General features: G+C 41.2%; 1 protein-coding gene across 1 annotated transcript; it reads left to right on the forward strand.

The window, feature by feature from the left end:
• LOC139585960 (homer protein homolog 1-like) lies at nt 1-25413 on the forward strand. The gene is made up of 3 exons (XM_071419055.1): nt 1-128; nt 14292-14384; nt 25203-25413. Exons 1-3 carry the CDS (start codon nt 27-29, stop codon nt 25377-25379), a joined length of 372 nt encoding a protein of 123 aa, XP_071275156.1. The 5' UTR covers nt 1-26; the 3' UTR covers nt 25380-25413.

A 25413-nucleotide genomic window follows, 5' to 3' on the forward strand; every position in this document is an offset into this window, starting at 1 on the left:
TAATAAATAGCACTATCACCCCCAACATGACATTTACAAAAACATCCCAGACGTTTGGCCAATGGGCAGACAGCAGAGCAAATACAGTCTATGGTTTGGGATTTTCATCTGAACATCACCTTTCAAAAGTAAGTATGACCAATAACAACTATTTGGCCAAACAACTTAAGAATCAAATACCTTTGCTGGTTGTAACTAGACGCTGCTCACTACTATTGTTTGAAAATAGTTTACAATAAATGTTCTGTATCCATTCTTACAATGTAAAAAGACAAGACAAAATTGTTATAACACTTTGTTGCCTATGAATTTTCTTTTAACTGATATAGGAGAGTAGGGATATTCACGTTATCAGAGTGTATGCTGTTAATTATTTCCCGGTATTCATTTGTTAGGTTTTTTAAGTTTCTCTTCCTTCAAGTTGTTCTTTCATTACAGTTTTTCACTATAGAATTTAAAGGAGTAGACTATGTAGTGTTTCTTCCATGTTTAGATCTAGAAAACAATTACTGATAGTTTTCCAATGCATTTTTGTCTTTTAAGCTGCATTCACTTAGACTTTTTTGCTGTGTAGTTCATCAAATTACAGATATTACAACATGTGCAAGCTTAAAGTAAAAATAGTGGGAAAAATATTCAATGTAAAAGAAAACTACATTTTCTTGTTGGAGTACAAATGTTGACAGTTTTTCTAAGGAAACTCAGTTCCCTATGAGTTTTTTTCTGGTCTGCTTGTGCAGGAGGGAAGTCCACCTTAATCCAAGGAAAGCAGTAACTCCTTTTACTGAAAGTCATGGCAGGGTTCACTGTGAGCACCCTTTCTACAATTCCTATTGTTATTGATAGCACTTTGGTAGATGAGTCCAAGAATCTGCAAAAATCAGTGTTGTTTTTCTCCAGATGAGGAATTCCATTTTCAGTTTGAAAACATGTTTCTACATTAAGCAGAGAATTTTCATCTTTGAAATACACAAAAGATCTGGCAACACAAATGCAATAAAAATGAATGTATAATAAATGTTTGAGTAAAGAATAATGATTGGCTTTTTATTAAAAAGCCTTAAATAAAAAAAAATCATACTGGCCCTTTTGAGAAAGTAATTGTTATTGTCTAAGCATGAGAATGGGCCTGTCAGAAAACCATTAAAAAAAGAATCAGTAAATCTGCTTTATTTGGACAGCATGATATACTTGTAAGACTTCTTCCTTTTATAATCCAATTGCTTTGATTTCTAAGAAGCATCACACACAGAAGAAATTCTGAGTGATATTGAGTATATGCATGTGCATTTGTGCACGTCATTGCTTTAGTGAACCCAGAAATTTTGTCATTTATTTAAATTGATGTGTATGTCTATTGGTTTGGCACAGCCTGGTTTTTGGTAGCGGGGGGGGGGGGGGGGGGGGTTGGGAGAGGGGTACAAAGATGGGTCCTGTGAGAAGCTACTGGAAGCTTCCACCATGTCCGGCAGAGCCAATGGCTGATGGCCCTGAAGATGGACATGCTGCTGGCCAAAACTGGGCCCATGAGAGGTTGGTTGTAAAGGCTAATCTCTCTAATCTCTCTGGGGCCTTTGAGGGTCCAATCTGGCTGGCTCTGGACCCCTGGCCCCTTGCAGCCTTTACAAGGACAAAAGTAAAAGACTAGAGGCGCTCTTCTCTTCGGGACCAAAAATCCCACAGCTTTATTGTGGAATTACTCCAGAGGGTCCAAGATGGGAAAGAGCAAAGGAGAAGAAGAGGGCAAGGGTCTTGTCCCAGGAGATTTTAAATCCAGGGGAATGGGGGGCGGAGGATAGGGACCACAGCCGATGGGATACAAGTGAGGGGAGGAGTAAATCAGGAAGAGACCACCACCATGGGGCTTTGGGGGGGGGGGGGGGGGGGGGGGGGGCGAAGAGGAGAATGGAACAAACCATGTGATCAGTGCAAATTACCAAATACCCAGTGCAAAAACAACAACTAAATAAACTATTTAGTGCAATACAACAGTTGGTAACACCTCTGTGCCAAAAGGAATAGCACAGGTGCTAGTGAGATCCTCCTGTAGTCTCCCTCCACAATTTTTCCACCTTTTCCTTAAATTTTTAATCCTCCAGAGAACCCTTCCTTTCATATAATGAGATATCATTGGTGTTTAGTAATTTTATCAAGAGATTGCCTCAAGGAATTATAGTAATTTTTTAAATATTTCCACTACATTAGACTTGTTAGCTCTTTCTTTGAATGTTATCTATTTCTCTATTTGTGGTGATTTGACCCTGGCTAGCTGCCAGACAACCACCAAAGCCACTCACTCACTCCCCTCCGCAATGGGACAGAGGAGAGAAAATATAACCAAGGGTTCATGAGTTGAGTGAAATAAGGACCAGGAGAGATCACTTATCAAATACCACCACAGGCAAAACAGGCTCAGCTTAGAGATATTACTTGAATTTATTACTAACAAAATCAGAGCAGGATAATGAAAAGTAAAATAAGAGCCTTGAAAACACTTTCCACCCACCCCTCCCTCCTTCCCAGCTCTACCTCCTACGCCAGCAGCGCAGGGAGACAAGGAATGAGCATTATGGTCACTTCATCACCTGTGGTTTCTCCCATTGCTCAGGGAGAGGAGTCCTTCCCCTATTGCATCATGGGGTCCCTCCCACAGGAGACAGTTCTCCATGAACTTCTCCAACGTGAGTCCATCCCACTGCTCTAGCATGAGTCTTTCCCATGGGCTACAGTTCTTCACATACTGCTCTAATGTGAGTTCCTCTTCCATGAGGTGCAGTCCTTCAGGCACAGCCTGCTCCAGCATGGGTCTCCCAACTGGGTCACAAGTCCTACCAGGAAAACTGCTCCAGTGTGGACTCCTCTCTCTATGGGTCCACAGGTCCCTGTCCAGGAGTCTGCTCCAGTGTAGGCTTCCCACAGGTTCACAGCCCTCTCTCAGGCATCCATCTGCTCCAGCATGGATCTCCTCCACAAGCTGCAGGTGGATCTCTGCATCCCCATGGTCCTCCATGGGCTGCAGCAGCACAGCTGCTTCACCATGGTCTTCACCACAGGCTGCAAGGGAATCTCAGCTCTAGTACCTAGAGCATCTCCTCCCGCTCCTCCACTGACCTTGGTGTCTTCAGAGTTCATCTCACATATTCTCAGTCCTCTCTTCTTTGAGTGCAATTACCTCCATGCAATAACATTTTTACATTCTTAAATATGTTATCACAGAAGCGTTACCATAATTTCTGATTGGCTTGGCTCTGGCCAGGTCTGGGTCTGTCCTGGAGCCATCTGACATTGGCTTTGAAAACCTGGCCATGAAAACCCAATACACTGATAATTTTTTTTTAACAGTTTCTACTACTGTGATACAGAAGATCCTATTTACTGCCTTCTATGTCTTCAGCCGTTCTAAATCTTAGCATCATGTTTGCTCACTTACCAATCATCAGGTCCTAAAGCTGATTTAAATAATAGGTTATACATTAGATTTTGTGGTCTATCTACAACTCTTAAATAAGTATTGTTTTGTGGAGATAAACAAAACTCCACAACTTGTGTGAAAGTTGTAAAGCTAGTATGTTTATTACAGCGCTGGACGCATGTGGGAATCGTTCCCCTAAAATGACATGTGTACCTCTGGGAACTCCAGATCTCCTTTTATCTCCCTCTCAAATACATATGCATGCAATTTTACAATAGGTTCAAACACATTCATTCCATTGATTTTGTGTGACACTTGCCACTAATTCTTCAGAAAGAACTCCTGGGTCAGGTTGCCCTGCTCTGTCTGCCCCCCTCCTCCCCCCTTATCTCTTGTCCTTTGGCTGAAGCAGTCCTTCCAAGCACAGGCTTTTCGCGAGAACAGGCAGTCAGACTAAACAGCAAGCTACAGACTTAACTCAAAGATGTACGTTTCACCTAAATCAAAATGGATTTCTACCCTGGAAAATTTCCACTCTGCCTCATTCCCCCCTTTCCCAAAAGGAAGAAGTAAATTCTTTTACTTCATGCAAATTCCTATGACAATAAGCATGCTTTAGTGCTTTACCATGTATGTTTGATAAGGAGGTTAACACAGCTACTCGCTGTAGTATTCTCCAACTCCAAATTAACAATAAAAAGGATAACCCTAAACTTACTCCAACTAATATTAACAAAACTACAATAGGGTGACACAAGCTTATTAAAGATTCCATTTGCAGTTGGTGACCACCCAAAGATTACATCCCACCAGTGATGATCTGCATTTTGTTTTATTCTTTGCAGAATTCTGGTTATTTCTTTTGTATCATGTTGGACAGTAATTAGGGTTTTCTCTTCGCTTTCTTGGGTTTTCTTCAAGATCTGCAGTAGGTCTTTGGTGTTTAATTAATTGCTTTACCAATGTGAGGTCCATTCCAATAGGGGTAGGTGACAGTCTGTGATACATTGTGTAATTGGTTTTAATCAACTGGTGGGATGTCACTGGGGCCACGTACAAAAAAATCACACTCGATAATCTTAACAAAATTACAAATACAAAAATTAGAATGATTTCTACTAGACAAAATAACATTGTTATCAATTTTTACAGCAGCACAAGCAGTTCTCAGGCACACACAACTTTTACTAGTATAAACGAGCACAGTTTTCTGATCAGTGACTGGATGAATTTCGAACTGGCAAATACTCTGTTCAGTGTCTAGACACACATTTTGGGCATTAATAGTATTGCTTTCACAAATGAATCCTAGTTGTTCTCTAGTAATGCAGGATTCTAAGTTTACTGTTTGCTACTTTTCATTCACCTTTCATGCTCACACTTGATGTTTTCAAACAGTGGCATTATGTATGGTAAGCACAAAGGCAGTGGCTATATTAGAAGCAGGATCATAGGTGAAATTTACCATAGTCCACCAGGATTGAAACTTCTTTTCAAAATCAATCGCATTATCCCAGACAACTTTCTGAATTTCAGCTGGAAAATTACCTTCATCCCCTTCCCATATGATCAGAGCTGCTGTTGCCTGCATCCATAACTGTGCTTGTATACAACTGAAAGCTAAAGACACATTATCTTGAACTGTACTAAGCGCTTCTACTATTAGCTTGTGGTCTTGGTCCCTGGCCTTTTTTCACTTTGGCAGTACTTTTGAAATCTACCACTGGCTAGTTCCTAATGCCAATAGAGATGACTGTAAAGGCTGCTTCAATTTTGCTAGGCCACCTGCTGCAGTGGCCAGCTTATTCATCAGTATTTCTGAATCAATTCTATTTAAAACTCCCAATCCTGTCCCTAATATCCCAGTTAGATCCTTTTTTATTCCGCTCCTGAGGTATACCTGTCTTTGTAACCATGTTGTCCAGCCCTCAAAGGATGTTCTTAGGAAAGAGGAGCAGGCTGGTTGGATTTTTGAGATGTTAATTTGCATTAGCAATTTAACACGTTTGAGAGACCATTCTGGATTGAACAACAGTTGTTGTTCACCCACATTCCTCACTACGTATGGGCCTATTTAATAAACTTCAGGTTCAAGTTTGGGTTGGGTCTGAACTATTTGAGTACTAGTGTGAATTGTATAAGGTCCTGCTGTTGTAAAAAGTGCCGTGTCTATTTTAAATTTAAATGAGAGCCCGATGGCATCACGAGCCCAAAGGCAAGTCACTTCTACAGGCTGTATCAAGGTGAAATTACACCAACAGTCTGATTCACTTGGGCTATCACAAACTTCCTGGGGTTTGTATATGGGAGAGGGTGAGACAGTAATTTCATCTGATCTCTCATAAGCCGTCCCATTGACCACCCGGCACCCTACCTTGATTTCTTCTCCTCTGATCCCTTGAAGTGTCCACAGTTCCTGTTCCTGCCACTCCTGCTCCTCACGTACCTGATCCCCGTGGATCACTACAGTGGATAGGTTTAAATCTTTTATCTCAGAAAGTTCTCCCATGGATCCAGTATACTGATAAAAGCCTGGGACCAAGGCCATTCAGCATCACTTTGAATAGAGGTACTCTCTAATTCTAAGACTCCAGTTATAATTATATACAAAACAGTTCTGTAAATGAAATTACAAACTACCCCCAGCTGCAATATATTCATTTTGCCTGAGTAAGTTTTAATCTCAGTTCATTGTCTCCTGGTGTCACTCTCCAAGGGGCTTCTGGGACTTTCTTCACTTGAGAGTGATGGGTCCAGGCATTCTGCTTCTTGATCTTGATTGCGGTGAAGGTGGTGAGAAGCACCTGGAGTGGTCCCTCCCACTGTGGTTCTAAAGTCTTTTCTGCAAGAGGCTTAACATATACATAATCCCCAGGCTGTATGTTATGTACTGGTCTATCTAGCTCCCTGCTCTGAGTTCCAGTCACATGTTTTCCATTTTCTCCAAGCTGTCTACTTAAAACCACCATATAGGTATTGTGGCTGGAACTCTGAAAGCAGTATTGTTTACTCTGGTCACCTCTCAAGCCTTGACAGTTCTGGTGGGGAACGCTTCTGGCCACCCTGAAAATGTATTTGTCAATACTCATAAATACTGACACCCCCTTTCCATGGGAATTCTGAAAAGTCAATTTGCCACTGCTGTCCGGATCCATGACCCTTCCCAATCTGACCTAGTTTTGGTCTGGGGGTATTTTTGGGGTTAGTCTGGAGGCAAGGATCTCACTGTCGGTTTACCTGAGTAATAGTGGCATATAAATTGCTGGCAACGATTCTTTCAATCAGGTATGTGTTCTAGAAAGCCTGTGGAAACTACTACTTAAAAGCGAACACTTCATTTTGATGCACTCTGTATCACTGGCAGCCTTGGTCTTTCTGGGAAAGGAGCCACACTTTATAAAAGCTTTTAACTAGTTAGGCCCCAGTGTGTTTTCTGGTGCTCCTCCTTCACTAGTGACCACACAAATGGGAAGGGATTACCAGCTCCCTTTCAATGGTAGCCCACCCCTTGTGGTTGTATGCCCCTTTGATTAGTATTATTATTATATTCTGGCTTACCTTCAAGGGAAATCTCTCCATAATTACCTCACCTTTTGCTGCTTTCTTTGCCTCTCCATCCGCCAGCTCATTTCCTTCCTCCAATTTTGAGCTCACCCTCTGGTGTGCCTTAATATGCCTTTTCAGGCAGCTGAACTGCTTCCAGCAGCCAGATTATCTCTTCTTTCCTTGTGAGGTCAGCAATCCCCTCTCCTTCCAGATGGCTCCATGTGCATGCATGACTCCAAATGCATACCTCGAGTCTCTCTGCATGTCGTTACTCCGTACCCAGCATGTCGCTTTCCACTGGCAACGTGGCTACTCCTGTCAGTGAACCAGGTGTCTGCATCGTCCAAAGGAGTGTCCTTTAAGTCTGGGCGGCTGGAGTAAGTAGCTTCAATGGTCTCCAGGCAATCGTGGTGTACTGCTTCTCCTTGATTTCTCTGAGAAAAGAAGCGGGGTTGACAATATTAGTCACCACTATCTCTACATCATCTTGATCTACCATGATGGCCTGGTATTTCAGAAACCTCTGTGGTGAAAGCCAGTGGCTGCCCTTTACTGCCAGTACTGCGGACATTGTGTGGAACACTAGCACAGTTACTTTCTGTCCCAGGGTAAACTTTCATGCCCCTTGAATATTCATCACGACTGCTGCTACAGCTCTGAGGCAACCTGGCCATCCTTTGGCTGTTCCATCTAGTTGCTTGGAGAAGTAAGCAACTGCCCTCTTGTTATGGACCCAAGTCCTGAGCAGTATTCCCAGGGCAATTCCCTGTCTTTCATGGGAAGATAGAAAGAACGGTTTACTTACATCTGGAAGTCCCAAAGCTGGAGCTGACATGAGGGCACTCTTTAGCTGGTGAAAGGCCTGTGTGGCTTCTTTTGTCCACTGGAGATCTCTGTTTCCATTGGCAATAAGAGCATAGAGGGGTCTGACAAGCAGTCCATAATTATAAACCCACAGCTGGCACTACTTAGCCATGCCTAAGAAAGTTCGGAATTCCTTTGTTGTTTGGGGTTTCGGGGTTTGGCATATGGCTTTCTTGCGAGCCTGCCTTAAAGTCCATTGCCCAGCACTCACCTCATACCCCAGGTAGATTACTTTCTGTTTCACTACCTGTGCCTTTTTCTTTGATACTCTGTATCCTTGAAGTCCTAGGAAATTTGAAAGGCTTACCGTCCAGGCCACACATGCTTCCCTCATCCAAGTGGCTACTAGAAGATCATCCATGTACTGCAATAGCCTTCCTTCTTCCTGTGGAGCATCCAGGACTCTGGGTCTTTTCAAGTTGTTCCCCAAACAGAGCGGGGAAATTTTTTGAAGCCCTGAGACACATGGACCATGTGAGCTGTGTTTTGCACCACTTTTAGGGCTTTCCCATTCGAATGTAAAAATTTTCTGGCTGGCTTCATGGATAGGGAGGCAAAAGAAAGCATCTTTCAGGTCTAAAACAGTAAACCAGGTTAGCTCAGGTGTTAAACAAGTTAGTAAAGTATATGGATTTGCTACCACAGGGTATAAATTCTTTGTTATCTTATTGACAGCCCTCAATCCAGTACTATCAATTTTGGGGCTGATTTCTTCCCTATCTTCTTTTTCAGGGGGTACTGCTTAATTCTCACTGGTTGTGTTCCTTCCTTAATCTTGATTGCTATGGGGGGGCATTCTTCACCCTCCCTGGTACAGCAGAGGCCCATACCCCTGAAAAGACTTGTCCTAATATCTCTTTACTAATTTCCTTCTTAATTTCAATGGTTGTTAATGTTAAGCCTAACATCTTTATATCATTTGCCTCCAGATTAACCTCCCCATTTGAGAATGTTTAGCGCATTTGGCATATACAAAAGCTTCTAATTACACATGTTACTTTAAAGGTTTGCAAAAGTATGCCTTCTCAGACTGGCCAGTTGTTCCCCACACTTCAACATAATCATCCTCCACAGGTACTAAAGCTTTATTTAAAACTGAATTTTAGGCCCCTGTATCAACTAAAATTCCACCCTTTTCTTCTGGTCTCACTGCCTCTCGAAGAGGGGTCTGTTACCTCCTAGTTCTGGATGAAATTGGACTGCCAGGAGGGGGATGGGTGTGAATGGGTATACCTTTGGAGCCTGAGTCCTCTTCCCTTTTGGGGAGGTCCTCCTTATCCTTCCTTACCTTAGGAGGAGCCTTTAACAAATCATATGTACTCATTTTGCAAGTTGTAATCGGTTTGCGTTTCAGCATGATAAACTTTGTCTGACTTCATACATTGCTATCTTATGCTGCATGCTGAACAACACGTTTGATTTGCCTTCTCTTTGCTTTGTTTTCTTTTTCAAGAGTTAACACCAGTAGGTCAGATGGAGCTCTGAACCCACAGTTACTCTGCCATTCTGGGTGATTTCTCAAAGCAAAAAAACACATCAGCATACGGGACCTTATCCCATTTACCTTCCCATTTTAAAACAGCATTAACTGCAATAAGGTATTATAAATCTTTTTATTTTCTGAGCCACCCCTACTGGCAGCTTTCTCCCAGTGAGCCCCTCCCAAAGGGGCTAGTTCAGGAACCTCTTTAGTCTGGTTAGTTCTCATTATCTCTTTCTCCTTATACTATCTTGTTTCCACCCAAGCCTCACAGTGTCTTTTCTCAGTTTTTCCTCACACATAGACCTCCAGATGGCAGGTATCAGATGTGATCCTCCACACATAAGCTTCAAGATAGCAGGTTCTGAATTGGCTTGATCAGGAACTTTCAATTTACACTTTAAGGCACAGAACAGCAATACCAGTGCCTCTCACAAACTCTGCATTGCACATAAGGTGCCAGCCTCTCAATACACCAAAAACTCCCGGGAATTGCCTGCAGGCTATTTCGTTTATCACTTTGGTGTTTATCACTTAACCTCTATGGCAAGTTGTTTTCAGTCCAGACTTACTATATTACCAGCTGAAGTCCCATAAACTCATTCGTCTCTTCTATCTAAACTCTGTTTAACAAAATCTCAGTTTTTTCCAGTTTTCTTCCTGCACAATCTAATTAAAGCATTGTTTCTACTGACACTCACTTTACTGCCTTGCAAAAGGCTGTGCCTGTTACAGCAAAAACTGATATGCCCACAAACACAGACACACACACACACCCGTCTTATCTCAAATTCACGAGAGTCAGGGCTTGAATTGCTGGGGGTGGGGGAGGGGGAATTACTGGAATTCATTTAATTCGCTTTACCACAGTTAAACATAAATCACCATACCGTAGTTCTTCTGTGTAAAATGCTACACTTGTTGCAAACAAAATCCTAAAATCTCCACAAACACCACTATACAATCCCAAGAATACAATTACCACAATGCGGGGGAAGAACCACACAAACTCACCAGGAAAAGGCGTATCTCTCGAAGTGACCACTTTTCTCAACACAACACAGCATACAATACTTCAGCATTTACCCACATCAGCTTTCTCTGGTCCTCACACACTCTGGACACAATCAAAATAACAGCACACAGTAAAATTCCAGAGAGCAAGTCCAAACTACCAGGGCAGAGGAACTCCCTGAGCTCATCCTCACGGTCAAAATGTGCCAAATCTACACAAATCACCACCTTTAAACACAATAAGTAGCCTCACCCGACGTTTCTCCACTTGTTCCACTTCTCCGCGGGGCACTCCCTGCCCCCACAGCCTGCCCCAGCCGGTGCCTCAAGCTTCACCTGGCTGCTTCAGATGCGGGTAGAACTTCCCCCCCCCCCCCCCCGCACGATTACAAACACATTAACATTAACCACACTATGCATTAACCCTACAATGTCTGGACACCAAAAACACACACAGGTTCAGTCGACCCACCTCCAGGGTCGCTAGCGGTCGCTCTAATGAACAGTGAACCCCCGTCTCCCAGTCGCTCTATCAACCGGTCTGCCTGCAGGCACGGGAACGAGGCCGAGCACTCAGACGTCTCTGAGTGACTTATTCAGCCGTCCTATCTCTCTTTTCCCCCGGGGGCCCCTCAATACATACCGTATCCTCCGCACACCAGCAGGTCCTTGTCTGTCTCTACAGAAGGCAAGCCGAGACGAGCGAAGCTCCTACGGGAAAATCCCGGGGCACACCTCGAAGGCCCGTCTATCCCTTTTGCCCCTGCGGGGACAGAGATGATCTGCCTAGCTCGTCATAATGTTTTGCAGAGATAAACAAAATTCCACAACTTGTGTGAAAGTTGTAAAGCTGGTATGTTTATTACAGCGCTGGACGCATGTGGGAATCGTTCCCCTAAAATGACATGTGTACCTCTGGGAACTCCAGATCTTCTTTTATCTCCCTCTCAAATACATATGCATGCAATTTTACAATAGGTTCAAACACATTCATTCCACTGATTTTGTGTGACACTTGCCACTAATTCTTCAGAAAGAACTCCTGGGTCAGGTTGCCCTGCTCTGTCTGCCCCCCTCCTCCCCCCTTATCTCTTGTCCTTTGGCTGAAGCAGTCCTTCCAAGCACAGGCTTTTCGCGAGAACAGGCAGTCAGACTAAACAGCAAGCTACAGACTTAACTCAAAGATGTACGTTTCACCTAAATCAAAATGGATTTCTACCCTGGAAAATTTCCACTCTGCCTCAGTATCATCCAGTTCTGGTCATCTGTGGCCAATTTTATTATCTGTTTTGAGACTTTTCTTGATAACTTAATTAGAGTTTCTGGATGGTATATTTTGTCTCCTATATTTAGGAAACATGCTTTTAAATAACCTTACAGATGAAATATAGGATACCAGTGGTTAGAAATGATACTTCCTCAAAAACTAGTAGCCTACCAGGAGAAGTAGTTTAAAGACAATAATGTTTTTTAGATCTTGAATAGCAAGTGAATTTCTGATTGAAAATAGTTGAGGAGATTGAGTCACACAAAGGTAGCCTTCATCCGTTTTGAATACATGCAGTGCAAACTAATTTCTTTGTATGCTGCTGCTGGAGAGATTTAGAAGGTGTTGGTGAAGTTTCCAATGTTTTTACAGGATAATTTCAGTCTTGATCTGATCATAATAAGATCAAGGTATATATAAAAGCAGTAGAAGCCAAAATGAATGTTTAGTTACTATAGCAGTTAGTGTAGTATGAAACTGAGATCTATGAAGCCAAATTTTTCTCTAGCCAGAGAACCCAGGCCCTATCCTTAATAAATTGATTTAATTTATCAATTTTAAGAGTACATTTATAGTGGTTTTGGTTCGCCAATTTGAGATTTCGCCAATTTTGAGATTTCCTGGCCAATGCACTTGCTTCCTGCTGAGAGATAGGATTGGGAGAAAGGCAAAGCATGCTCAAAACTTTGAAAGGGTATAAAAAATTATTAACAGTAACTAAAGAAAGAGTAATAAGAATCAGAACAAAACCTTCAGAATACTCTTCCTCCCCCCACAACCTTTTCTTTCCCACTGACAATGTAAAGAAGCAAAACCTAAAATTTCAGTCAGTTTACCACCTCTAAAATAGTTTTTCTTCAGTTTACTTAGGGAGAGAAGTCCCTCTCGTTAAGGTTATGGAGCCTTGTCCACGAGGAAAAAAACAGTTCTCTCGTGGCTCTCTCATGAATAGCAGCCACCTGTGGAAATCTGCAATCGTGAAGTTCCTCCCATTTTCCACAAGCTTTTCCCACAGCTGTGTTCATGGGCCATGTCAACTTATGGGGTACTGTTTTAAAGATGAGCTGTTCAAAGGCTAAGGTTCTCATTATCTATCTCTAAAATCATCTTCATCCCTGGGAACAGAGGCCCTTCTCTTCCTAGGGGCACAGGACCACTCTTCTCTCCTTCTCTGTTCAAGCTTCTCATAGGATCACAGCTACTTTAACATCTGCTTACTTTGGCATAGAGGCCTTTGCTCGATATCAAATTGAACCCTTCATCTCCCTATGGCTTTCATGTGTTACAGGGAAAAAGAGTCTCTCTCCATAGCTATTACAAGAGGATTTTCAGTCCCAAGATTAAGGCATCTCCTCCTCCCTTCCATCAGGGACTTGACTTCTTCACTGACCTTGATGTCTTCATGTTGCTCCTTTACATGCTTGCATCTTGTTCCTTTCACTTGAGGGAGGATTGAAGCGCTGAAAGTGTTAACATCTCACCCAGGGCCTGCAGATGGTCTCTCGGTGCAGTGCTTTTGGTGCTTTCGGAGGGAACTGCAGCTGAGGCAGTGTCAGGATCAGCTGCATAGCTGGTCTTTGTTTTTTGTTGCATTCAATTCCAGCCGCAGGGCCACTCTGTGTGGGCTGCAGGGCTGCCTCTGGCCTGAGGCGCATGATCTCGTGCGGTGGCTGCGCTGGGGGGAGGGGATCCTAGTGGCAAGATGTTAAAAGCCAGGGCCCCTCACAGCCTCCCCACTCCCTGCCTGGTCACTGCTGGGGCTGGGCCTGGCCCGGCCAGGGCTCAGCAGGCTCCCCAAAGAGGGTCCCGGCCCTGCGGCAGAGCCGGCCCGGCCTGGCCCAGCCCAGCCGAGACGGGCTGGGCCGGCCTTGTTACCTGTTCCCAGACCGGAGGGAAAAGAAGAAGTTCCCGGGTTTCTTTCATCTTTAACAAGTGTTTTTCACAGAGGCACGTCCAGCTTTTCAGTGGCTGGAAGCTTTGCATCACTTCCCTAAACGTCTTCCATGCAAAACCATGACAACATGTATTTCTAAATTGCCGCTTTAGCTATTTTGTCTAAGATGTACATGTAGCAGAGAAATCAAGCTTCATATGGCAGTTCAATGTGAAATTCTTGAATTTAGTGTTTAGTATATTTGAGGGCTTACTTCAATGAATTTGTTAACTTGATTCATGTCTATGAACAATCAAGAAATGAACTTGACTCAATATTCCTAATGTTGCTTTCTAAATTAGCTACCAAAATGATAAATGCTGTAAAACTTTGGGAAGAAATTGGTATTGTTTCAGTGATGAAAAAATGAAGCCCATTGAAGGCTCTAGGCTAATAGTGACCATGGTGGCTTTCAGAACCAGATCATTTGTTGTCAAGAAAACGGTAAAACCCGAATCTGAAAGTAGCTGTTCAAGGCAGCTTATCATGATTGTATGCCATATATGAGGTGGTTTTTTAAACACTATCAGCAACAAATTAAACTTTGTTGCATCATAAATTTCCTGTCATATAAACAGAGTACATTATGTCTGAAAGGTATGTCACTGAGTAGCTATCCTAAATAAAAATCTAACAAGGATAAAAAATTTAAAAATTCTACTGACAGAATCTGACTTTGTGAAATATTAAGTACAGCATTCTGTTCTGCATGTAGTATAATTACTTACCACCTACTCTTTCTCTTTTTCCTTTTTTTTTTAACTTATACCTTCAGTTTGCAGAAAAATTTCAGGAATTCAAAGACGCTGCACGACTAGCAAAAGAAAAATCCCAGGAAAAGATGGAGCTAACAAGTACACCCTCTCAAGTGAGTGTTATTCCCTGATTCAAGTCTAGTACTTCATAGTCTGTGCTAATTACTGCATCTTTCACACATTGTTTTAAAAAAGAACAGAGTACTTCACAGTTTCCTTGAATCCCCTCATCAGTCAGCTAGAAGTGGCAAGAAGTCTAAGAATGCATTTAATATACTTTGCAAAACTGTCAAAGGGGCTTGCTTTAATATTAAATTGTCCTTTTGTTTATTCCCATCCCTTTCTTTGAGCTTTCCTCAGAAAATATGAGTAAAGATGGTGTGCAGTTATGTAAGTCTATAGTTGTGACAGTGTTCACAGGGGTTCTTGGATGAGGGAAGAGATGAGCATCTGACTCCATGTTTCAGAGGCTTGATTTATTATTTTATGATATATATTACATTAAAACTATACTAAAAGAATAGAAGAAAAGGTTTCATCAGAAGGCTAGCTAAGAATAGAAAAAGAAAGAAAAGAAAGAATGATAACAAAAGCTTCTGTCCCAGAGTCCAAGCCAGCTGACTGTGATTGGCCATTAATTAGAAACAACTCTATGAGACCAATCACAGATTCACCTGTTGCATTCCACAGCAGCAGATAACCATTGTTTACATTTTGTTCCTGAGGCCTCTCAGCTTCTCAGGAGGAAAAATCCTAAGGAAAGGATTTTCCATAAAGAATGTCTGTGACATATAGTAAAGACCTTTTATGTTTTTTCTTATTGTAGCTATGAAATCTCAGGCAATGCACTCATTACAACAAAAATGAAGTTAAACCAGCAAATTATAGTTACTTATTTCCTCCTGTTGTAGTATTCATTTGTGAAATGTGTTGAAGGAAGATGGCAGACTCACATGTGGATTCTGGGGTTTTATTGTTAGCCATGTTGTAACAGAAGAGTTTATAAAAGATATCTCAAAATATTAATTGAGTTAATATAGACCTAACTGGAAAATAAATTAATATAGTCAAATGTACATTAGTTATGACTAAAATTAATTTACTTGAAAATGGATGCTTTGAAATTACTTTGAAAAAATAAATTTCATGAGGCTTTTATGTCCCCCCCTCTGGTGTTTCTGTCTGCATGTGTAGCTATTTGCTTTATTTTAAGCAATAGAAAAGATAAAAATAGTTTCTCCTCTTGGAGGATGAAGCAGCTTTAAAACTACAGCAGGGGTTCCTGAGCTAAGTAGGATTCATACAACTGAGTCTTTTTTTTTTTTCTGGGAAGTTGTCTTGGTTTGAAAGAAAGATGCCTGCCAAGGAATGCGGGAACCTCCCTTGGAATGGAAAATATGACCCCCTTCCCTCCAAATTATTATAACTTTGAAAATATGGGGCTTTCAGGCAAAGATATAGGGAAAGGAATTTACTAGGAGATATATATATTAAAAAAAACAAGGCTAAAAACCACCACCAACAACAGCACCAACAAGAAACAGGAAAAAACAGATCCAATAACAGCCTCTCTGGGCTGTCAAGCACTTTCCCCTTTGGTGTAGTTATTGTCACAGCCAGCAGGGGTGCTGTTGGCTCCTGGCCAGGCGGGGCAGGTGCAATGATTACCCCGTGGCTGCAGGGGGCGCTGTGGGGTGAGCTCAGCTGCCTTCTCCACACACTTAATGGCAGCTCAGCCAGCAGAAGAGATAGGAAAGGGGCTTCGTTTGCAAACCCACAGGGGCAGCTGGTCTCAGTGCCTGTCTGGATGGTGAAATGGGCTGTAGCAGGGACCTTGGAGCAGCAGGCTGGAACAGCAGAGGCGAGCACACCTGGGGTAGCAAGCAAAGTGTAGAAGAAATTCCAAAGCCATAGCAGGAGCCATGGGGAGGCCAGGTGGACATGGGGTGTCAGGTTAAAGTGTAGCAAAAAAGCCCAAAGCAGCAGCAGAAAACAGCGGGGCTGGGCAGTGGCAGATGGGCTTCTGCAAGCAGTTGGAAGATGCTTCCTCCAGAGGAGGTTGGGGGCCAAGGTCCCCTTCTCAGTGAGGTTGTGTGTTGAAAAGGTCCCAGTTCAACAGCTGCTCTTACGAGCAAAGGCTCACCCACGATAAGGAGATGCAATGGGTGGACAAAAAGTCTGCAGTGGCAGCAAATCCTCCGGGCAGCAACAGTCCATCACCAAAACTGCACCTGTCTCCACTCCAAACCTAAGAGAGAGCAAGGAGCTGAGCCCAGTTCCTCACCCATCAGGCGAAATCTTGTGGTATCTCTGCCTTTCCTGAGAGAAAACCCCCCAGCTAAGAGACAGCAACAAACTGCACCCCTTCTCCATTCCCTGGCTACATCTTTTGTCACTCTTAAGTATTTGCTTTTTTTCATCTCTTGGGCAAAAAATGGGAGAAAAATTCCATGATATAAATAAAAAAAGGGAAAAATCCTAACCTCCAACAGGAGTGCATCTTCATTCATTGAATCAGTGCATGTCTTGAGTACTTTACACTGCAGTATGCTCATGGTCTTTGACAGAACAAGGATGGCAGGCGGTTTGCAAGATGCTATATTAATAGGTTTATTGCCACCAGAAAGCTGCATCAGGTGTATTTCCAAGAGAAGTCAGTAGAAACCACAAGAATACAAAATGAACCAACCTCATGTTTTCCTAATACACATTTTGCCCAAGAGCTAGGTTGGCTTTTGCTCTTAAAGGGAAACTGCTTGCTTTACTATAACAGGAGAAAATAAGGCATAATTTTTTATTAGTTTTCTTGACTGTCTCTAAACTTCTCATAATTTCCACTAATAAATACATAAATAATGGAAGTATTATAACCTAGTATACACTTGGACTTTAGAAACAGTGAAATGCTTCAGCCAGGCCTCTAGTTACTCAATATTATGGGTAGAACAACTACTCTGTTTCTCTTTTAATATGATGATTAATAGTCTGCACTCAGAAGTTAAATCTGAAACTGTTGAATGGAGTGACTTATTTGGTTTGGACGTAAATTTGAGCTACTTATTCAGAGACAAGATGCTTTTGTCTAACAGTTTCCCAGGATTAAAGCTTTTTCTTAATCTATATGAGCTATTAATATTGTTTATTTTCCAGATGCTCCTTTGTACTTGAAGCCTAGCATTCTATACTGTTGTCAGCTATAGAAATGTTATCTCAAGCAATTGTATATTACACATTGAGAACTGCAATTTATTTACTGCATGCTTAGGAATAATTTCATATTCAGGCCTTACTTTATTGTGGCAACAGGCCCCCGAACAGGAAATAATAAGCATTGACTCCATGATTGCAGAAGGCTGATCAATTGCTTTAATAAGCTATACTATACTATACTATACTATACTATACTATACTATACTATACTATACTATACTATACTATACTAAAAACCCTTCGCCCTTGCCAGACAGCCCAATACACACGTGGATCCAATTGGTCAATTAATCAAAACACCATCACCAGAGTCCAATTAAGAAATCCCTCTTTGGTAAACAATCTCCATAACACATTCCACATGTGCACAACAACAGGTGCAGAGATTAAGATAAGAACTGTTTTTTCTGAGCTTCCTCACAGCTTCTCAGGAAAATCCTGGGAGAGAATTAAGTCTCTCTCTGTTCAGAGAATATGTGATTACCACATTAATTTTCATCTCTTGGCTTTTAGCTGTGTTAATAAGTTAGTGTGTTATTCCAAAAGATACAGTTAGTGCAAGTGCTGACACATCAGCATAGTAGTCTTCACATAATTAATGCTCCTCATTAGTTCTCCAGAAAGGAGAGTTTTGAGAAGATGAGAAGTGATGGCTTTACTACAGACTCCAGCACTTCCATAGAGCTGGAGCTTATTTGAAGAAATTTATGTCTAGGGGAAAGACGGGTGCTTGGTACTGGGAAGGGAAGGTGGGACTCCAGAGATGTTTGAAGGAGTACTTGCTCTTATTTTGATTATGTGCCAAGAAGTGGCTGCAGGGCACGTAATTCCAGTGTTGCCTTTCTCAATCATTTTACTTTTTTCCCTTTTACGTAGTGATCCTTTGCAGAGAGGGGAAGGAAAAAGAGGAAGAAGATATATTTTCAGTGGCCAGTCAAGACTTTGTAAGAACCTGGTTTTTAAAGGAAGTTTTGACAGGAAAGGCATTGGGAGGTAGTGTGTGAGTAGTGAGCAGTAGCTCAGTTAGCTGCAAGTGTCAATCCCTCTGCTGTCTTGAACTTGTAGATATCATTCTGCATTAAATTAATAATAGGTAGGAAGATACTCCATATAAAAACTGTAAAATATACTTTTAAAACTTACATAAAATGTGTTACATTTCTAATGGTACTGCTGTAAAAAAATGCATGAATCAATAGGCTGAAAACTGTGTTCCACCTTTTTCCTCCTTTATTTTTTAAACTAATGTTAATTAGGTTCAAGTACAGAACTAAATAGTGCAAGTTGTGGGGTTTGCACCCTCACCCCATCAGTCTTACAACCAGCTGAAGAACTGGAGTCTGAACCTCAGTTCTTTTTTTTTTTCCTAAGCCAGAATCTTTCTTCAGCTATTACTTTTGACCTTGGTCATATCAGATTAGGAACTTTGTTAATTCCTGAAATCGTGTGGTAAGTAAATAAAAGTAGTCAAATAAATAAAAATAATCCAGTTCTTTCTTCTGTGCTTCTGACACACTCCTATAATATTAAGAATAGCTATTGCCTGAAAAATTTTAGTATCACAACATTTTTATAGTGCAATGAAGGGGTTGGTTTTGGCAAAATGGTCATGGTTTTATCATCTTTCAGCTTTTTCTTTGAAGTACTCAATTTACTTCTGAACCTTGCGGAAAAAATGCGATATTGTGTGAATTGCTATACTGGAACAAATGTTTCAGACATTATGGTATCTGAATCACTAGCAGGCAGTCTTATGCCATTGCCAGTCTATGAAGAAGAATGATGCCAGGGAAATGTATGGAATACTTAATTAGAAACCAATACAATACTTAATAAAAAAAGAAGCTGTAATTCTTTTGGTTTGTTTTGTTCATGGATTTGAATTACCTAATCCTTCTTTTCTTTTATTCCATATTTAGTCACTGTTGGAGATTAAAATAAGTTTACTTATAGAATATAAGAAATCAGTTGTGTAGGTTTAATTGTAACTTACAGCTTAGCATGAGTGGGCCCTGCTTAAAAGTTACCGTAGGTGAACTCTAAATGAACTGTCAGCATGAATGGCTGACCAGGGGAGGAAAAAGAAAGGGTTGAGATGCTGAAGGGCCCCAAGGCTTCCCCAAATTGGAAGATTAGAGCAATTAATGTCCTGCCCACATGGACATGGAGGAAGAATCCAATGAGAACACCCCAGACCACAAATCACCATAGGACAAAGAGGCGCGTGCAGAGCATGTGAAGATCAGGTGCACAGACTGTAAGGGTGTGAAGGTCCAGGGATTTTTTGTTTGGGGTCCCTCTGGAGGCACCCAACTTGAGCTGAAATAAACTGCCTCAGAACCTAGGGTCTGAACTCTTCTTTTACAGTCACCATTAAAAGGTGGTTTGATCTGTGCTGTGAAGTCTGCTTGTTTTACTTTAGAGACTGTTTTATGAGTGCATGCATTTTCTTAATAAGATTTTGAAATTTAAGGCATCTTTTGATTGATTCCCCTTTATTGTGCTTAGTTTGTATGTTGTAGACAACTGTCATTCTTATACTGCTTGGCATCACCAGTCCTGGATACTTAGTAGGGCCAGGGCTCCTTTATACAGTGCAGATGTGGTATATGTTTTTTAGAACATCTAGCGTAGTTTGGGAAGAGGAGGAAATAAAGAAACTCTTGGGTTCATAATGCCTTTCATTTAATGGCAGTGAAAAAACCTTTAGCAAATCAGAGGATTAATAATAGACAAACACACATAATTTGTGTAAAATAATTAATGTGCTTGATTATCTTGCCAGATCTGCACTCCTTTGACACTTTAATTTCAATTCAAATCAGTTTTAGTTCAGTAAAATTGTTCTGTAAAAATATTTAATTTTGACATCTAAAGTAGTAACACTTAAAGTAATAGTTTTGTTTATAAAATAAATACTTTCTTCCTGAAAGTAGGTAAGAGTTTACATTCATAAAATAAATAATTTACATTTATATTATAAATAAAACTTTATATTTGGGGAATAAATCAGTGTAAGCTAATTATTTTCTGCTTTTTAATCAGTAGGAATTTAATAAGATGCAGAATGAAGACACTTGTGCATGTGCATTGTATAACTTGAGGAATGCTAAATATAATTGTGGCGGTTTTGGTTCGATGTAACCAGGTAGAATAATAGAACTTGAAGTCATTATTAAAATTTTTTTGTATAACTCTGTATTACTCAGTAATTCAAGTTGTAGAGTGAGATATGTCTCTCACTATGTGAGAAATATAGTAAAATAAAAGCAAAATTTGACAATTGTTGTGTTGCAAATTATTAATATAATTTAAAGTGTAATGACAATGTTGAACAATATTGTTGGTTAAGCGACACCAGTGCTTTATGGAAGGAAATAATGGCAGCCAGATCTTATTTTCTTTAAAAGAATTTAGTTTTTCCATCTGGTCAATTCTCAAAGTCAAGGGCAACATTTCTTATAGGATCAGATTCAGTACTGGCTTTCAAAAAGCCTTATCCTTGTAAACTAGTTGAAGGCTACAAGTGGAGGCTTAAAATCAGACCCATATTTTGTAAGATCATGACCATCTTCAGATACTTGCAATTTCTTCTGAGATTGCTGTTCTTCAGTTTTCTACACAGTCTCAAAGAACTGGGAAGAGGAGCTGCTGGCCTTCCAGAGACTGTGCTTGTGCTCCAGTTGTAGTGGTTTTGGTTCTCTGATTTAAGGTTTCTTCAATTTTGAGATTTCCTAACTAATGTACAGATGAGTGTGGTGGGTTTTTACTGCTGGTTAATCACTCATACACTCACTTCCTGCTGTGAGATAGGATTAGGAGAAAGGTAAAGAAGGCTTAAAACTTTAAAAGGGTATAAAGAAAATTTTATTAACAGTAATTAATGTTATAAAATTGACTCAAAATGAGTAATTTCCAATCAAAGAATTTATTAATTATTGAAGCAGTTATACTACATAAGCAAAGGCTCAGCGCTGGGCGACAGGGGAGTCTCCGCTCCACCTACTGCCGCGCCAACTAGTTTCTGATTCAGTCCTTTCATCCTCTCTATCCTTCAGGAGTCCATGTTATCTCGGAGTACTCTGCGCCTGCGCTGGTTGTTGCTAGGGGGTCATCCTTCTGTCTCCTGGTGGTCGGTGATAAAGGCTGCGGAGTCTTCCTCAGCTGCGTCTTCTTCACCCTATGTCCTTATTTGGTGACTTCTCTGTGGAAAATTACCAAAATCTTATGATTAACGCAATATGTGCCCTATCAAGCTTAAGCAAGCAAATGTCCTGCCTTGCAAACTGTGCCCTATCAAGCTTAAGCAAGCAAATATCCTGCCTTGCAGACTGTTTATCTGCCCCTGCCCCTTCCCCAGCTTTTCCCTGGTCGTTATTTCTGTGAGTTATCTGCTTGTACCATTTGTCAGCGGGAAAGGTTTCCCTGCTGGGTGTTTATCTGCCCCTGCCCTTTCCCCAGCCTTTCCCTGGTCGTTATTTCTGTGAGTTATCTGTTTGTACCATTTGCTGGGTGGGACTATGTGTGGGCTCCTGCAACCCCTTCCCTGGTATCCTTGTGGCTCATATCTCATGAAGTAGTACAGAAATAGTCAGCAGACAACTCTTGTAACACACTGGTCTCTTTTTCGTGACGAACAAAATGTAGTCCCTCATCTCAATTAAGAGGGAAAAAAGTAGTAAGAATTAAAACAAACTCTTGAGAACACTTATTCTCCCCCCACAACCTTTTTTTTTCCACTGACAATATAAAGAAACAAAACCTAAAATTTCCAGTCAGTTTGTCACCTCTGAAATAGTTTTTCTTCAGTTTACTTAGGGAGAGAAGTCCCTCTTGTTAAGGTTATGGAGACTTCTCTACAAGAGGAAAAAAAGTTTTCTCGTAGTTTTTTCACAACTAGCAATTGCCAGGGGGAAATTGTTATCATGAAACCCCTCCAATTTTCTATAAGCTTTCTTAGAGCTTGTCAATAGGCCATGTTAACTTATGGGGTATTGTTTTAAAGATGAGCTGTTCAAAGGTAAAAGTTCTCATTATCTATCTTTAAAATCATCTTCATTGCTGGGAATAGAGATTTTCTTCTTCTCCTGGGGGCACAGGAGACGGTATTCTTCTCATTTTCTCTGTTTAAACTTCTCATGGGATCACAGTTACTTTAACATTTGCTTACTTTAACATGGAGGGCTTTGCTTGATATTAATTTGAACTCTTCATCTCCCTGTAGTTTTATGTGTTGTAGGAAAAAAGAGTCTTTTTTCCATAGTTTACAAGAGAATTTTAGTCTCAAGACTAAGGCATCTCCTCATCCCTCCCATCTGGGACTTGACTTCTTCATTACTGATCTTGATGTTTTTATGTTGTTCTTTTACATGCTTGTATCTTGTTCCTTTCTCTCACTCAAGGGAGGATTGAAGTACTGAAAGGGTTAACATGTCGCTTGGGCCCTTGACCTGCAGGTAACTTGAAGTGGGAGCTGCGGCTGAGTTGTGTTAGGATTGGTTTCATGGTTGGTCTTTGTTTTTTTCTGCATTTACTTCTAGCCGCAGGGCCACTTTGCACAGCTTCAGGGCTGTTTCTGGTCTCAACCGCGCTGGGGGAAGGGGACCTGACGGTAAGATCTTAACAGCCTCGGCCAGCCCTGCTCCGGCCAGGGCTCCGCAGCCTCCCCCCCCTTCCTGCCTGGCTACTGCTGGGGGTCCGGCCCGGCCCGGCCAGAACGGAGTTGATGGGGGGCCAGCGGGCAGCCCGGGAGAAGGGGCCCAGCCCGTGGCAGGGCTGCCCGGGCTGGCCTGGCCGAGACGGGGGCCGGGGTTTGTTACCTTTTTGCCGACTAGAAAAGAAAGAGGAAGTTTTTGAGGGTGTTTTTTTGTCTTTAACATGTGTTTTTCACAGAGGCATGTCCAGTATTTAGTGTTTTAACAGACTGTCTGTTACACAAAAAGCTTTTGCCTCACTTTCCGAAATTCTTCCCGTGTCAAACTATGACACCAGTTTAACACAGTTAATAGTAGTTTTATCTCTTCTCCATGCAGATGGTAAAATCTCTGTGGCCATAGAAGGTGCTTACCTTTTGGAAATACTGTAATTCAACCAGTCCTCTGCTGGATAGTCACCCCTCCATGACATCCACTGAACTCTATTCATGAAACTCTATCTTAGAGTTAAATGTTAACACTTGGTTACTAAAAGCCTACTAAGACATTTTGAAATTGAAATGAGCTACTTAGCTTATATGACGTAATATAATAGTGTGATAAACGAATTCACTGGATTTAAGGATCATACAATTATTTTTTTATTATTATTATTATTATGCAAGCAAGAATAAGCAAAGTTCAGCGCTGGGCGGCCGGGAATCTCCGCTCCTCTAGGCTCGCACCGTTCGTATCCCCAAAGTTCACCTTTTATTGCCTTCTTCTCCCGGGTCCAGGGATGACGTGGTCTGTCTTTTGCGCTTGCTCGTTCAGTTGCTAGGGGGTCTTTTTCTGCCTTCTAGTGGTCGTGGGATGAAGGCTGCAAGTCTTCCTCTTTTAACTGCTGAGTGAACTTTCCCTTATAAGGCATACCTATACAGTGGAATTTTCAGAACACTATACGATTCCTGCAAGCCCAAGCAATTCTTGCGAGTTTAGGGATTGTTGTTACAGCCTTCCTCTGTGACCTCTGGGTGAACTTTTCCTTATAAGGTATATCTTTACCATGGAATTCCCAAAGCACTATACGATTCCTGCAAGCCAAGCAACCATATGTGGCTGCACATTTAAGAATCAAGCGGTTTTAGCTATTTAGTTATTGCTTTTATATTGTATAATTATTTAGCTATTGATTTAATTAATGAACAAACGTATTGCTACTTATTACAATAGGAAAGAAAATAGTAAAATTAAACCACATACAGGGACTGAAAAACCTAAAATGTTCCAACTTAGGATTTGGGCTACACAATGTACTTTGTTTTTTTGGTTTTTTTTTTTTAAAAGAAGCACTTTTCAGTGACTAGAAATTGAAAAATAGTGTTTGTTGGCCAAAACATAAATGTATGTGTTGACATAACGAGGGCTGGTTAAAACTTTACCAGTGCCTTCTGCTAGGAAGAAAGCCACTAAGTTTTTCAGGTATAGCTGCCTGGATATAACTGGAGTATTCTCCTTCCCAGATGATAGCATGACCAGCAAGAGCTAGGCCAGGCTAACATCTATGAAAGTTTTGCGTGGATTGTGCTGAAGAAGTTTTCTTTACAGATGGCTTATAGGCAAAACTGTGAATGCACCTGTTCACTTTCGTTAATACATAGAATGAAAGCTAGATTTTGAAACAAATATCAGAATTGGTTTTTTCACCATGTTAGAATGTAAAACAAGAGATAAGAATCCTTGGCGTCAATAGTTGCCTGTTATGTAGCTGGCTGAGGGCTGCATAAAATATCAGGTAAGAGAGTGAGGTCTGTGATAAGCGTGAGGCTGGACACTTGCAAATAAATCATAGGTCAGTTGTGTTTTGTGCAAGATAATTTGAATCCTATAGTAATACACTTCTAAATTAAATTCACATGATGAAATATGGCCATGAGTGATGCAGGAAATCTGTGAGCCTCACATTAATACTGTCTAAAGTTCATATCTCATATAAGAATTAAATTAATGATAGTGCTTATATACACACAGCCTTCCTGAGCAGGTCACTCAGTAATTCTAATATGTCATTTGTTTGTTTTACTTAAGGAATCAGCTGGAGGGGATATTCAGTTTCCTTTAACGCCAGAAAGTATTAATGGGACAGATGACGAGAGAGTGATGGCGGAAGTGACGCAGAACTCAGAATCAAGGGCTGAGCCAATCCAGAGCGCATTGCCATTTACTCATAGGTACAGATTCCATTCCCACATCCTGATTAAGTGATACTTATCTCCTTCCTTGTTAAAGGGACCTTCTC

The sequence above is a fragment of the Agelaius tricolor genome, unplaced genomic scaffold (genome assembly GCF_023055355.1).
Source record: "Agelaius tricolor isolate 1412-34295 unplaced genomic scaffold, bAgeTri1.0.p SCAF_98, whole genome shotgun sequence".
NCBI lineage: Eukaryota > Metazoa > Chordata > Aves > Passeriformes > Icteridae > Agelaius > Agelaius tricolor.

Coding starts and splice junctions, on each gene's coding strand:
- LOC139585960 (XM_071419055.1), top strand. CDS start 27: ATGACATTTACAAAAACATCCCAGACGTTTGGCCAATGGGCAGACAGC. Junction 129..14,291: donor CTGAACATCACCTTTCAAAA/GTAAGTATGACC, acceptor TTATACCTTCAG/TTTGCAGAAAAATTTCAGGA. Junction 14,385..25,202: donor TAACAAGTACACCCTCTCAA/GTGAGTGTTATT, acceptor GTTTTACTTAAG/GAATCAGCTGGAGGGGATAT.